The following is a 15842-nucleotide window of genomic DNA, read 5'->3' on the forward strand; positions in this document are numbered from 1 at the left end:
AATCATGTTTCTATTTATTTTTTATTCTAATCGGTTAGACGCCCTTTTACCTTGGAAACGCATACAATTACCTCATAAGGAGTTTGCCGTACCCACAAATGATCTAAATAATACTGTTGCTTTGGCTTTACTCACGTCAGTGGCATATTTCTATGTGGTTCTTACCAAAAAAAAAGGATTAGGTTATTTCAGGAAAATATATTCAACCAACACCAATTCTTTTACCTATTAACATTTAAAAGATTTCAAAAAGCCTTGTCACTTAGTTTTCGACTTTTTGGAAATATATTAGCCGATGAATTAGTAGTTGTTGTACTTGTTTCTTTAGTGCCTTCAGTGGTTCATATCCCCGTCATGTTCCTTGGATTATTTACAAGTGGTATTCAAGCTCTTATTTTTGCAACTTTAGACGCAGCTTAGATAAGTGAATCATGGGGAGGGTCACCATTGACTAGAAAGTTTTTTTTTTAGCCTAAGATAATGTGTGTGTGGCTAAAAAAATTTGACTTAGGGAATGAAAATATATAACTACACTATATACGATATATACGATCAAAGTAATAGGTGAATCATGGGGAGGGTCACCATTGACTAGAAAGTTTTTTTTTAACCTAAGACAATGTGTGTGTGGCTAAAAAAATTTGACTTAGGGAATGAAAATATATAACTACACTATATACGATATATACGATCAAAGTAATAAAAAAAGAAATATTACAACATTGATATTGGAGTAGAGAATTGAAAAAAAGGAGGATAGAGATCTCAAAGATCTTTTTCCTAAAATTCATGTTTGGTACATTTATATCATAATCATACATTTCCCTCAATGAATATCCGGTTTAGATTGGTCATCGAATTAATCTAAATATGCACTATTCGGAGTTGTAATTTGAAGAAAAAGTCTTGTGGTATTAATATGTATTATCAAATGTTATTACAAACAAGGATGTTATATAGAATGATTCCCCCTTTTCAGTTCATTTTATTCACCGACTGACCAAATGAAGATTGTACTAATAAATAATAAATTGTATGAACTTAAATCAGTCATATCAATTTCTATGCAACGATTCAGCCCAATCAGTTTATCCATTGATTATCTTATGAATTTAGGTTGCAGTATAATGATAAAAATGATAAATGAAGGGGAAAGGAAAGGATAATTGATAAAAAACGAGATTCATAAAAGGTTCGTAGAATGAAAAGATATTTTTGTTTCTGGCCCACCAAATACACCAACATGAAATCACCAAAATAGCCTCTATCAGTTTTCTCCTCTTTAACAATACCGATAGATCCAAAGTTGTACAGATGAACTCCATCGGTAAACAACCTAATATCAATGGAATTTTACACCAAAGGACAATTTGTGCCCAAACGAGTCTAGCAAGAGAACATACAACGAACATATGGTCCGTGGTTTTCAAATGACTGCCACAGATGTGCTCATACTTGATGAAACCGACACGCCCCGCGCCCCGCTTTGATAAGGCGTCTAAAGTTAGGATTTTCTTTGTTGAAGCCCTCCAAGCAAGAAAGTTCACATTTTTGGATAACCACTTAAAACTATTGTTAAACTTTGTTTGTTGAATTATTTATTATTTAGAGAGAGTTAACTATATGAATGATGTGTGTTCTGTTCATGTATCGAATAAGTTTGAAATTTTGAAACATTAATTGAACTTATGGTTGGTGGGGAGATGAGACCCAAATGTTTGATTCCCTAATTATTATCTCAATTATATATTGTCTTATTCTTATTATTTTTCAAGTAACATAATTGAGCAAACTTATCATATAACATACTACAAATAGTTTATTCTAATGTTTTTGTACTAAAAAGTATAATTATTTTTCTTTATTTATATAAATTTTGTACGAAATAGCTTTAGAATTTTAGAGTGCAACTTGTATTAAACAAAAAAAATATGTTCAATTACTTTTTCTTAAAATAAACTGAAATATAGTTAATATATTATTGTACTAAACTAAGTTACTTTAAATCTTGGTTGATTTTGGAGAATACAATCTTCTTGGTGGATAGAATAGTATGTTATGTAACTTTTCATTAGCAACTATTGGATGTTTTAGTCCGATTACTAATTATGTACAAAAATATATATTCTTGATACTTTACATTTTCCTTCAAAACTCTATTTCATATCAAATATTCAATATACTAAACTTTAAGGTGAGGGGATGGATTCGGGATGGTTATGAGCAAGTTTTAACAACATTGAGATGGGTTGAGTTGGAAGGTGAGAGATTGTGAATCGGGAGAAGAAACAAAGGAAGAAAAGAAGTAGGATGATATATGGCATGGTGATAGAAGAAGGAACACCACACTCCGTTAGTCATTTTCAGTGCCGTATCAGGAAGTCGCATTTGGAGGTGGAATTGGTATGACTCTGTTCATCCTTATAAAGGTTATTTGATTCGGACTTTGAGTTTCGAGTCAAATTAAATATCAGATAAACATAAAGGGAAAGACAGTGAAGTAAACAATTATATAAACGTCTTATATTTTAGAGTTCCAACAAGAAAATAGAAATGTGTTTATGATATCGTAATTTTATATTTCAGGTATATAATTTATCAAAATTACTCTTACTCAGTATACCTTATTGGTTTTATGTTTTATTGAGTTGTACTATTTGCTTGGTGGTTTGTACCATAAGTCTCAATTTTATTTTATCACACCCCAACTAAAGGCGGCGGAACATGCCGAGGTGTAACGATTGCCCATAAGCACATGACACTATTTAAAGAGACAATATTAAATAAACTCATTTCATTTCACAACATCAAAAATGCCACATAACAATATTCATAAGACAAATACAACAAAACGTAGCGAATCATATATTGTTCGTTTTGCTAATAACCTAAAGGTATTTGTGACGTTTTCTCCACAAGCTCGACTCAACCAAGATGCAAACCTGTAACATTTCATAAATAAAGTTTATCAGTAAAAAGGTTGGTGAGCAATTCATAAGTTTGAGCATATAAATATATAGTAAGAAAGATCCACAAAACTCGTATACGAAACAATAAATAAAAGCAATAATTTGGATAAAATCGCTAATCGATTTATGTTAGCGACACCTAACTATAAGGGGATGCCAAATAGTCTAGGGTTTTATAGTTATCGTTAATTGCATTACGTTAACAACACCTTGCTACAAGAGGATGCCAAGTAGTCTAGGATTTATAGATCAACCAACCAAAGGCGATAAACACATAGGCATATAATCATAGAACACCAAATCGAGCAAGTATTTAAGTAAAGTATACAATAAAGTTTGTGGTTTAAGACCCAAGTATAAAACATTTAGTTTAGATATGATGAAACGTCACCCCCAAAATAAAAGATAGAAAATGAGGTATGAAAGTACTCACGTTCAAGTATAAAACTTGATCGGCAAAAGATGAATAATCGGGTGGTTGGAGTTTAACGAGCAAGGCCTAAATAAAGGTAAAAGCCTTGAATTAGAAATGTTGTTTTGGAAATTCTTTAAAATAAAAGACAATGAGTGTAAATAATTAAAGTAAGGGTTTAAAATGTAACTATTAAAGAATTTATAATAATAACCCTTTAAAAATGTAAGTTTGCTCGGAACCAAGTTAAAGTATCTAACCTTATTATTTACTTAACCTATGTTAAGTAATAAGGTGGGTAAAATGCAAGAATACAAGTTACTTTGGGACAAAGATACTAAAATGAGTTTTAATGAGTATTCGGGTTGTTGGTTCGGGTCTTGACAATTGGTCAAACCCAAAGTCAACTTTTCAAAATATTAAATGTTATGAGGTAACTCATAAAAATTAAGTAAGACTTAACCAAGTATGTAGATCTATTGTTTTAGAACTAACAACGTACGGTAAGCGAGTGTTCGGCTTTGTCGGTCCAAACCTTGTAATGAGATCAAGTTGGATCCAACATTTCCAAGTACTTAATAAAATAATTAAAATCAGTTTGTAAACTATTTTTAAAGGAATATATAAGTCTTGAAAGCTAAAAACACATTTGTGTGTCTTAAGCGAGTAAGAATCGGTTTGGTTCGGTTTCCATCTCTCAAATAGTTCATTGATGGTCTCCACATACCCAAATATCCAAGAACTTGTATAATAATTTATAAATGAAGAAACTTAAGTTTTACAACCAAAAGTTAACAATAAAGTCCTTTAAACAAAAGTTCGGTTTTGGTTCGGTTTCCATCTCACAATAAGTTCATAGATGAATTCAACATGCCCAATATCAAAGAACTTGTAAAAATGATTTTAGAAAGAAAAAAATACAAATTTTGTCCTTTTGAATATCCAAAATTATGAAATGGGTCCTTTGCGAAAATGAGTTTCAGTTTTTATCCTTTATTTGGGTTTTTGTCTCGGTTTTAGTCCTTTATACTAACGAGTGTTAAGTTTTCCAATTAAGTCCTTTACACTAACGAGTGTTAAGTTTTCCAATTTTTATACTGAGAACCAATCACCGGATCACTGACTGGGCCCGCCATTAAATATTGTGCTAATAGCTGGGACTGGCTTGCATTGGGTAGGTGGCCTCAGATGGTTTAAACAGTGGAAGCTATGCCCCCCTTTGAAGGTTTAAACTTGGTGTGAAGAACGCAAAAGTGGTTTGGATTCTTTTATGTTTTTGAAAGGATGATTACATTTTGGGCTGAAGTGGTTTGAACACCATACAAAATATTTTGGTTTCCCATGATTCGTTAAAGGATTCCGATATCATCTTTTAGATTATTTATTGGAAGTCTAAAATTACAAGAGCTTAAAGTGTGAGCAAATTAATAAAAAAGATTCATTCTGGTCTTGTTGTTGTTGATGAAGGGTTATAATAAGCATCAGAAATGAAGATGGAGTGGACGGTCTGGAGTTGGAACATCAGCCGCTGGTTAAGCAAATTGAACAGCAGCCGGAGGTTTCCATGGTGTGGGTGGTGGTTGACTAAGTTGGTTAAGCAAAGAACCAAATCTTTTATGTTATCACACAAATAGTCCTTCAAATGGTTAGAAGACTAAAATGCCATCATGTGCAGTGCACATGTGACGACTTAACTGGAACACTTAACACGCTAGTGTAAAGGACTAAAACCGAGGCAAAAACTCAAATAAAGGATAAAAAGTGAAACTCATTTTCGCAAAGGACCCAATCCATAATTTTGGATATTTAAAAGGACAAAATTTGTAATTTTCTCTTTTATAAACTTAAATCTAACATAAAACATGTTTAAAACAATTATTTAACAAAACTAGTAAGCAAGTTCGGTTTACGGTTTGAACAATTTACGGTTAAACCGAGGTTAGTCTCTACAAACCCACACCATGGAACTTCATAAATATGACAAACAAACTAAAAAGAGTAGAAGTTAGTCATGGTTAGTATGTGCAACAAGTTATAAAAGTGTATATATATCAAGGACCACGAAAGTCCTACATGCAACATTGCCTTACGAAGTCCGAAACTTAACCAACCGGAGTCAGAAGTAATTACCAAAGGTAACATGGGGTGTGTATATATGTTGTACCACCATAATCAAGTGTTAGTAAGGTTAGATGAACAAGTTAGAATGAAAGATTAAACTCGGTTTGACATTTGGAAGTCAAACCTTCAAGAACATAAAGAAAATAGACAGAATTAAAAATTTTGTCCTTTAAAAAAGCCAAATTACGTTTCGTGTCCTTTTTTTAGTTTCCTTGCAGGCAGTGTACTTTAAACTTTTTTTTTCTACACGTTATGTCCTTTTACGCTAACTGGGTTAGAAAAACTCAGTTAAATACCCTCACGTGAGGTGCATGTGAGGGCATATTGGTCTTTTTGCCTACCCTGCAACTTCTTCTTCTTATTCTTCATTTTGCAGATCTTTACCTTCCCCTCCTTTCTCTCTTATTTCTCTCTCTACGCCACCACCATCACCATACCACAACCACTCCGCCCATGGATATCCTCAAACACCATCACCACCACCACCACCGCTCCAGCTCCGACCACTCCTATGACGCAGACGCCGCCACAGCTCTGCCACCAGCCACTCTGACCATGAATTAAGATCTGCGATTTCGATTTTTCAGATCTGCGACCACCAACCACAGCTCCGTACACCGCCGCCACCAACCACTCCGGCCACCACCATAGCTCCGCCACCACCGCTCCATCTCCGTCACTGCTTATTCGCCACCACCACAGCTCCGCCACCACCGCTCCATCTCCGTCACTGCTTATTCGCCACCACCACAGCTCCGCCACCACCGCTCCAGCTCCGACCACTCCTATGACGCCGACGCCGCCTCGGAGTTTGTGTTTCATGTTGCGCCTCCACCGGAGAATCATGCTGAGCTTGACCTTACTCTCCGGTTGTAATCGTATTATTATCTCCTATCGATGTGGGTTTTTATTAATATTGGTCTTCAAGGGGTTTTGTTTGACTTAAAGGGGTTTTGCTTGCAGGTACAGACGAAAAGACCAATATGCCCTCACATGCATCTCATGTGAGGGTATTTAACTGAGTTTTTCTAACCCAGTTAGCGTAAAGGACATAACGTGTAGAAAAAAAGGTTTAAAGTACACCGCCTGCAAGGAAACTAAAAAAAGGACACGAACCGTAGTTTGGCTTTTTTTAAAGGACAAAATTTGTAATTCTGTCAAGAAAATAACAACCTTGAATCTATGGAGTTTTGAGAGAGAAATTAGAGATGAGCAAGTGTAAAATGAATGAGATTGGTGTGTATATATAGGGTAAGGGTCAAAGTTCCTTTGCAAGGTTCTCTTTCATGTTTGCATGTAAATGGGTATGTTTAAATGGTCAAACAATGCATACTAAAACAAATATAAAATCCAATATTTTATATATTTTAAATGACAAAAAAATCCAATATTTGAAATGTTCGGGTTACAAACGGGTCAGGTTTACATGATAAACGAATACAAAAACTAATACAAATAGGACCCGAAATTGACGAATGTCACATATTTCCTTACACTTTAATGAGTATTATATTTCTTTCCTTCAGTATTAATAATATTATGGTTTATTATATTATTATTTATTAAAAGACTTATACTTTATAAAATTTATAATTATTCATTATTATTATATTATTATTGTTATTATATACTATACTAATTCCAAACTGATTGAATAATGTTCTTTACCGTTTTGATTTAATGATTCGTTCCTATGTTTTGCATTCTTTACAAATTCGACTTATTTATTCTTTCCTATGCTTTAATTTTCAACCTAATTTCTGTGAGTTAATGAGTTTAAATGATTACATTTTTACGTCTATTTTGAATTCCATTTAACAATTTCATTGCAACGCATGAATCTTCAAAAAAAAAAAAAAAAGAACTAGTTTATTATTAATCATGTGTGGACATCCCAAATTACTATGTCCCTACATTGTTTATATAATTTATTAATTTGTTAAAACAAAAGTAGAGACATAAACATAATCATCAGTAACATGGGCTCTGACAAACAAGTCCAAGCCCATAGAAGTTAGAACCCTAAACTTCCGCTACACAATAACATTAACATAACACTCCAAAAAGTAGCCGTTAAAACAAAATGGAAGAAACAAATTCAAAAACCCAGTTGACGATCATCATCATCAAAGCTTGAAAAATGGTGGATGAAGAGCATAATCGGAAGTGTTTATTGAGCCCTGGGTTTAGATCTGTGGCCGGTTGGGACGAAGAGACTCTGTTAATGGCTTCCAATGATACTACTCATTCCAAACCCAAGAGACGATCCGACCCCTTGTTCAAATCCCCACCTAGTTTTTCCATAAGGTATCACTACCAAACCCTCATTTTGTATCCGTCAAATTGGATTTTAATAATCTCAACTGACCGCCCGATAATAATCCAACTGAGTTTGTTCCCACTGTTGGTCCCAAATTGTATAAAATCTACTCTAATTGGTCCTCCCTTATTAAAAAAAAACCCTATAACATCGGTTTGAAATTCGAAAATAGCTTAATAACGCAAAGTTTTTTTTAACTGAGGACGAATGAGAGTAGATTTGTTACAATTTGGGACCACAGGTGGGAATAAACTCAGTTGGGATTATTATCGGCCGATGACATTTAGTTGGGATTATTAAAATCCTATATGCCTAAATTATTTTAATTGGTGTATGTGATGTGATATTCAGAAAACGGAGGGATCAGCGGCCGAGTCCAGTTTCAAAATTTGTAGTAGCTCTTGAAGGTTTGTTGGGTTAAATTATTAGAGCTTTGATTTGTTTTTTTATCTATTTAATAATTGAGCCCTAATTTTGGTGTGATGTGTTAATAGAAACTTTAGATGAGAAGAAAGAACAGAAGGTTGGTGTGGAGGTTGATGGGAAAAAGTTGGAGAAATCTAATGAATCGAGCTCTGGAAACGCTTTGATTTCGTGCATCGATCGGCTTCGTGAAGAACTCTCGTGTGCGGTAAGTGGTATTCAATTATGTCTTATTTTAATGAATTGATAGAGTAAAATTTGATTCCGTGTTTGTTATATTTACAGATTTGTTTAGATGTTTGTTTTGAACCGAGCACCACTCCTTGTGGACACAGGTAATTGCTTCATCAATTAATGAAAATCCCCAAATTAAGTTAGGGTTCGATTTCAAATTTTGATTTTGAAATTTGTAGTTTTTGTAAGAAATGCCTGAAATCTGCTGCTGAAAAATGTGGCCAGCGTTGCCCAAAGTGCAGACAACTTATCAGGTATTACAGTACACCTTTTTTTTATGAAACAGATTATCAATTTTATTTTTAGTAAAGCATTCATGGTCGAAACCTTGAGTTTGTTGCAGTAATGGGAACTCTTGCACCATTAATACAGTTCTATGGAACACGATACAGCTCTTGTTTCCAGAAGAAATAGAGGCAAGAAAGGTGGTGACGAGAGGTTCAAAGAGGGTTGAATCTCATAGTGTAATTCATGCCAAAAATAATGATCATAATTTGAGGAATCGGAGTTATTTTCGGCCTGCTTCTGTGGTGTTACTGAACAGCAGAGAAGTTCATGGGGATGCTGCTTTAGCTCTGAGATTGCAGCGAGAGGAGTTAATGGGAAGGTCTGTTGAAGAAGCTTATAGTAATCGGAGGACAACAATGGTATCAAGAATTTGTAACCTTCGTTGGCTCTAGATTTATGCTTGTGTTAAGGGTTAAGGGACACAATTGCTGTGATAAAACTGGTATATGTTGCTGGAATGTTCTCTGTTTTGGGGTTTCTGATGTGTTTGAACTTTGAACTGATGGTTTATTCAATTTTAAATTGCATCAAAACGGTTTTTTTAATTGTTGATAACAAACCAATCTGTACTGCAGCAGGCTAGACCACTTTTATGTGTATCAATGTTGACCAACCTGTTAACAATGCGTGTTTAAATTCTTTGAGTTAAATGTTTTATCTTGATTCAGTTTGAAGAGTTTATGTTAACAACATACATACAACTCATTTATGATTTATTTGCCGTTCAAAAATAAAAATTATGATATATATTTGCAATGTCTTAAATTCATTGTTTCAAAAGAATTCACTTTTGTAAGAAAATAAAATTTACCAAGATAAAAATGTGTTCGAAACTTTGGCCATGTGGTTTCTTGATAAACATTTTTTTGTAAATCTCCAATTATATATTGTATATGGACATAGTATTTTATCATTTTAGTCTGTAATCTTCTAGAAAGTGTATTATTTTTCTCTGAACTTAACAAATAAAGTACAAACTACATCAATTAAAACAGCCTCCTAACCTTAGCCACTTCACCCAAAACTAACAAACATTTAAACCCCAACACAAGTTGGCAGATTCATTCAATATCGTCCATCACTACAAATGTTACAATATTGTTACAAGAGAAGACCAAACATGTCCCACTATCAATCAACAAATATAACCTAACATAACCTGTGTATCACAAAAAAAAACTCATAATAGTAAAGCCGACACCTTATGTATATATCCATCTGTATACTAATACGAGAACTCATGACCTCTAAGTGAAATATACTTTTTAACCCAAATAGCAATATCTTCTGCACACACTTGCGCTTCAGGTGTTCTAAGAAGCATATCAAGAGTAGCAAACTCATGCACACAATCCTTATAATCCAAAACCGGTGCATCAACATTAACCTTCTTCAGTTCCTGCGCGTATGCAATAGCACGGTCCCTCATCCAATCGTGTTCTGCAACAACCGTTAATGTAGGTGGCATTCGTTTCAGAGGGGGGCCATCTCTGTTAGGAATAAGAGGATTGGCTGCAGGGTGGTCCAGGTCAAACTGGTCTTCTGGCAGGAAAAGTTTCCATGCAAGTATGCTCATCGACTTGTCAAAGAAGTAAGAGTTTGATAGTTTAATCTCCGAATGCGTGGGAGTATTTCCAATAAAGAAGGGGTACATTAACACTTGAGCTACTACTTTAACAGGGTCCAGTAAGGTTCCAGATTCAACTGCTTTGCGAGCCACATAATCAGCAATGTTTGCACCACAACTCGCCCCGAGAAGAACACATCTATATGCAATATTAGTTAGTTAGTTAAACTTTATACTAACTCCATTACAGCGATATGTTCGCCTTCAATATTTTAATTTAGCGTGTAATACCTAGATTTTTAATCAACACACCACCTACACTTCCTAATAACAAGGTTAACACTCCATACATTGCATAATATGAAACATGAAACAATATTGATAACTACAGTGCTAGCTAAACTAATAACATGACCAAAAAAAGGCGGATTACAGGCTACTTATTTCATTTCTTATAACTAAAGATTCAACTATTAAGTTAACTATTAGGACAAGATAATAATCTACCTGGTTGGATCTCCATGTGCAGCAAGCCAAGGCTCCACTAAAGAAGCCCCAAACGCATCCGCAATATGCCCTTGAACATCCGCCTTCCTCGAATCCACCTTCTTCCCCAACGACTTCCCACACTCAGCCAAATTCGCCTGCTTGGCAAGCCAATGCATCACCTTCATCCCATCCTCAAACGCAGCCGGATACCGATCCTCAGGCGCCAGCCTGTACCCAACAGCTATCACAATCACATCACACACCTTCGCAATCCTCCTACAAAAAAAATCATTCGCCGCTGAATCACAGCTTCCCGCAACAAATCCCCCGCCGTGAAACTGCACCATCAGAGGCAGCTTCCGGCATTTACGATTAAACGGAGAGTATCCACTATACGCACCAACCTCATTACTCACAACGGCATCGTCCGTACTAAAACCGATACTATAACTACTCCTCCGATTACTCGAAACAGCTGACACATTATGCGTAGCGTAACTGTTCCGCCGAGAGACAACGCCGTTGCCGGAATTGGTACGGAGGAATCTGGAATCAAGTTCAGATCCGTTACTGTTACCTCTAACCCTAGCAGTGTCGGAATGGAGACACGTGTCCGGGAGGAATATTCGAACAGAGAGACAGGAAGACGGATCGATGTGGATGTCTTTGGTGGCAACGCCGTCGGTAAAGGAGGGATTAGCGGCGGCGATGGTTTCTTCAGGACGACAAGTGACGCCGAAAGAAGTGTTAGTGTTGTTGTCGGTGGTTAAATGGATTCGGTTGTGTAAGCGTCGTTTGAGTATTAATTTGAATAAGAGGCTGTATAATTTAACAGCGACGCTAGGCATTTCTTCCTTCTTCGCAAACCCTGGATTAGATTAGATTAGATTAGATAGAGAGTTGTAATTGCAAGAGTTAGAGTTAAAACACAATGTGGAAAGAGTTACCAGATCCAATTGAAATTGAAATTGATTGATTCCAATTGTTGAGTGATGAATCTGAAGGTTACTTCAATGGATGATGATGATGATGATGATGATGATGATGGAACATTTGGGCTGTGTTGGATTTTGGTATTTTATGGGATTTATTTTTGTTTTTATTTTTATTTTAAATTAGCTAGTGAGAGATCAAGTTTTGTTGGAACGGTAAACTCACTTCCGCGATTTGAACTCTTAATCTGAGACGTCCTTTATCATACATGTATTGTAAGGAAGAGTGCGATAACATAACCTACATAAAGTAAAAGGCTTCATGTCTGGCAAAATTGCGAGTACAACTGGCATGAAGATCATCGTTACCTAGAAAACAAGTTATTAGATAATGTTTTAAAAATCATAATGGTAATTAAAAGATACTATTTATTAGGGTATTGGTTGGATCGGTTAAACCTGACTAAAAAAACTTTAAAGGTAAGTTAAATAACGCAAGTCCATTTCTTTGCCATAGTTATGATTCCTTGCCCAAATGTGTAGCAATAAACTATTAGCCCCTCCTACAAGTCTAAATTTTTCTTTGAAAGCTTGGATTTAATTGTAATCACAACTAGGAAGTCGCTAGCTCCGACAGATAACTTATCTAAAAGGCAATTTCATTGAATAATAACCAAGTTTCAAAGTGTTCCAATTAGGTCACTTAACTTTAAAAAGTGTTCCAATTAGGTCACTCAATTTTCATATTTTATTAAATTAAAGTATCTAACATGTTTTTTTAACGATTTTATTTTTTGCTTCACATAGAAAATCTTTTTATCTTTATTTTGATGTTGACGTTGAGTGGCGACGTGAATTTTATTTTTTATTTTTGAATTTTAATATAATTAACGTTAATTAATTTTTTAAAAATATAACTACATATATTGCAAATTCCGACCCTCAGATCTTATCCTCCATTTCTTTCTTAACAAACAAAAAAATCGGTGAGACTCGATTTGAAGATTTAGTGACCTGATTTGAGAAAAATATGCATGAGTGACCTAAGTGGAACACTTTTGAAAGTTGGTTACTATTCTATGAGATATTCCCTTAAATATTATTAAAGTCTTAAAAGTTATTCAAGGAATTAGATACCCTCCCTCAATTATTATTATTATTAGTTGTTTTGGATAAAAATCTGCTAAGGATCAAGTATCCAAATCTGTTATGTGAGGTAAGGTGCTAACTCGTTAATGACAAGTACGTAATGGTAATATTGGTGAACACAAAGGTTTGATCACGAGGGAAAAAGCCCTTAACCAAGATAGTCTTACTTCGGTCAAAATTTATCAAGGTAATCTTTGGTCGAATCTCATCAATCAAGGATTAATTAAGTAATCGTTGGTTGAATCTTTTCGGTCAAGGATCAAGAAGGTAACCTTTGGTCGATGAGTATGTGATTATCGTGGTCTCCGGGACAAAAAAACCCCGGACGGTGAAAACTATCACCGTCGATTATATTGATAATCAAAGGTGGTTACAAGTGTTATGGAGTTGTTGATCAACGATTACAAACGAGCTAAGTGTGTGTGAAATTACAGAGAATTTGTGAGCTAAAATCTGCAGTAGTAAAGCTAGTGAACCGTGTGTGTCCTGGGGTTGATCACAACTCAAATATTTATAAAGAAAAAATAAAATAACTAACTAACAATAACTCCTAAAATCCGCAAGTCCTCCACTAGCCACTCCTATCACTTTGACCACGTGCCATAGAAGTCCAGTAGCGAAATAAGTGGAACAATAAGTCTAGGAGCTGTTAATGTTGATAAATATCAACATTCATATGAGAAACAACCGTTAACAGCACCAAATACCGATAGGTGGTAGACCAGGTCTTCTAGCCGTTACACTTGATAAATATCAGCCTTCATATAAGAAACAACCGTTAACAGCACCAAATACCGAGGATACATGATCCTGACATAGCTCTGGAACTCTTCAGAAGGATAATTGACCCAGACACGTCTTCAAGAATAACATATCCTCAGTACTCAGTTATTTGTGACACAACAAGAAGTCCTATAAATGCGCCATTATCCCCACTAAACGTGTTACAACCATTTGACCATGTGCTGAAGGTGCCTTGTAGCGAAATATTAGGTAGACCACGTCCTATAGCCGTTATACCTATTGACGGGTGCATCGGAGGATGACCCGTAAGTGTGCTTAAATGATATAAAAATCTATGCATTAAGTGTTAATTTCATGGGAACTAGATAACTACTATTGTGTGGTTATTTTCAGGTATGAGGAGATAGAGGATGAAATCACAAGAACGTGGGCGAAAACAGCGAAGAAAACGGAGTTGAAACGAGAAAGATATGAGGAAAACAAGAAATTGAGCAACTGTTCCACCATGGCCCACGGTCAACCCAGCTCAAAAACATCAGAATCCACCGTACCGTGGCTTCCTTGGTCACCATAATTGGACCATGGGCCACGGTGTGAACTATGGGCCACGGTCCGCGCCGTAACTGCCAATTTACCTTTGTTTTTATTCTGTTTTTTGGTGTCTTTTCACCTATCTTTTCATTCTAAACAACCTAGGGACGAATTTATGAGAGCAAGAACAAGACTTTGGTGATTATAATCATTTATTTGGGTTTATGATCCGTTCGATTAACCTAATTGATGTGATGATTAATCAAACGATGCGTGGCTAGTACTCTTATTGTTCTCTCCCGAATTGTAAGGTTTTCTACTAGGATAATTGTTAATCGTTTATGTTATTGGTGAGATAGTATTGTGATCATTTGATTATTGTGCTATGGTGATTGCGTGTTTGTTTTGTAATTGTTAGTATGGTATAATTCGTGTTCTTGACTATCCGTTCTTGGTGCCATAGGCAATCGAGATTTAGTAGAAGAGAATTAGGGGTTAGCAATACTAAACTGAGTATTGAGTGACAACCTTGCGTTTTCTAATCCAAGTACTTAGTCCTCGCTTATCACATCCAAACGCATTTTCACGAATTACAATTGTGTAATTCACCTCACAAGTAAACATTAACTTTATTAACATTGGAAACCTGAAATCGGGAGAGAGCATTCTTTCTTATATTGTTTAAAACTCGTTTATTGTTTTAGTTAATTTTGTTAATAAAAATCAAACAACCAAATCATTGAATTTACATTTTGCACTTAGATTAATTTAGATTAATTTTATAGCTACTCAGTAACGCATTTTCCACAAACTCCCTGTGTTCGATACCCACTTACTGCTATCTATTTAGTTGTATTTGGTTTATTTTTGAGTGAGTCTTCGACCTCACGTCACCTATCAAATATTAACCTACACATGAGAAACAATCGTTAGTAATACCAACTACTGAGGATCCTTGATCCTGACAGGATCTGTCTAAGGATAACTGATCCTAGAACATATGTCAGGATAACGTATCCACAGTGTCAAATTTCTGTGCCCTAACACTAGTATAGCATCCGTGTTACACACGAGTGGAAAGATTTAAAACGTCATATATATGTATATAATATAAATTAATGCAAATGTCACTTTTATTAAAAAAAAATAATTTTACATGAATTATAAGACATGATATTTTTTTAAAAATTCAAATACAACAGCGTACAAAGGCTAACAAATATACATGAAAATTCAAACATTTTTATAACCTATACCATCAATACAAAATGTCTTGTCTTAATTAAAACTTAATCATATAATGAAATCAACATCCAAAGTGCTTGTTGCATGATGTATATAAAAATATACATCTTTTTAGTATCAAATAATCTATTAAAACTGCAACTTTTATCAAATAATATAGTTCAAATAGTATAGTTCAAATAACTACTTATCATGTTAAAATGTATTTTCAGGTAAACCCGGCCTCAAACGAAGAAACAAACGAAAAACCAAAAAAAAAAATCAAAGAAAACCCAAGAAAACCGTGAAACACGCCCCCAGGCCTCATGGAACACGCCCCCATGCTGTTCTGTGCAAGTAAAGACAAAAATCTGCAAGAAAAGACAAAATACTGGACAACTGGAAACGGGACCGTGCCCTAGAAGACACGGGGCCGTGG

General features: G+C 35.0%; 2 protein-coding genes across 2 annotated transcripts; one reads left to right on the plus strand and one right to left on the minus strand.

The window, feature by feature from the left end:
- The first annotated feature begins 7703 nt into the window (after positions 1-7703).
- LOC143616476 (uncharacterized) lies at positions 7704-9305 on the plus strand. Its single transcript, XM_077089293.1, has 6 exons — positions 7704-7809; positions 8174-8229; positions 8317-8453; positions 8531-8580; positions 8659-8733; positions 8823-9305. Exons 1-6 carry the CDS (start codon positions 7727-7729, stop codon positions 9157-9159), a joined length of 738 nt encoding a protein of 245 aa, XP_076945408.1. The 5' UTR covers positions 7704-7726; the 3' UTR covers positions 9160-9305.
- Positions 9306-9796: 491 nt separating this feature from the next.
- On the minus strand, positions 9797-11671 carry LOC143616475 (putative carboxylesterase 16). The gene is made up of 2 exons (XM_077089292.1): positions 10842-11671; positions 9797-10533 (listed from the first exon to the last, which is right to left on the minus strand). Exons 1-2 carry the CDS (start codon positions 11669-11671, stop codon positions 9993-9995), a joined length of 1371 nt encoding a protein of 456 aa, XP_076945407.1. The 3' UTR covers positions 9797-9992.
- Positions 11672-15842: the final 4171 nt, after the last annotated feature.

This window comes from Bidens hawaiensis, unplaced genomic scaffold (assembly GCF_021521415.1).
Source record: "Bidens hawaiensis isolate Kalapana, Puna unplaced genomic scaffold, B.hawaiensis_p1.1 tig00047512_1, whole genome shotgun sequence".
Lineage (NCBI taxonomy): Eukaryota > Viridiplantae > Streptophyta > Magnoliopsida > Asterales > Asteraceae > Bidens > Bidens hawaiensis.

Bases quoted from the DNA above. Each gene is read 5' to 3' on its own strand.
- LOC143616476 (XM_077089293.1), top strand. From the start codon at position 7,727: ATGGCTTCCAATGATACTACTCATTCCAAACCCAAGAGACGATCCGAC. The intron at 7,810-8,173 runs GTATCACTACCA...TGTGATATTCAG, and splicing joins CCACCTAGTTTTTCCATAAG to AAAACGGAGGGATCAGCGGC. The intron at 8,454-8,530 runs GTAAGTGGTATT...TTATATTTACAG, and splicing joins GTGAAGAACTCTCGTGTGCG to ATTTGTTTAGATGTTTGTTT.
- LOC143616475 (XM_077089292.1), bottom strand. From the start codon at position 11,671: ATGCCTAGCGTCGCTGTTAAATTATACAGCCTCTTATTCAAATTAATA. The intron at 10,534-10,841 runs GTAGATTATTAT...TATTGCATATAG, and splicing joins GCACATGGAGATCCAACCAG to ATGTGTTCTTCTCGGGGCGA.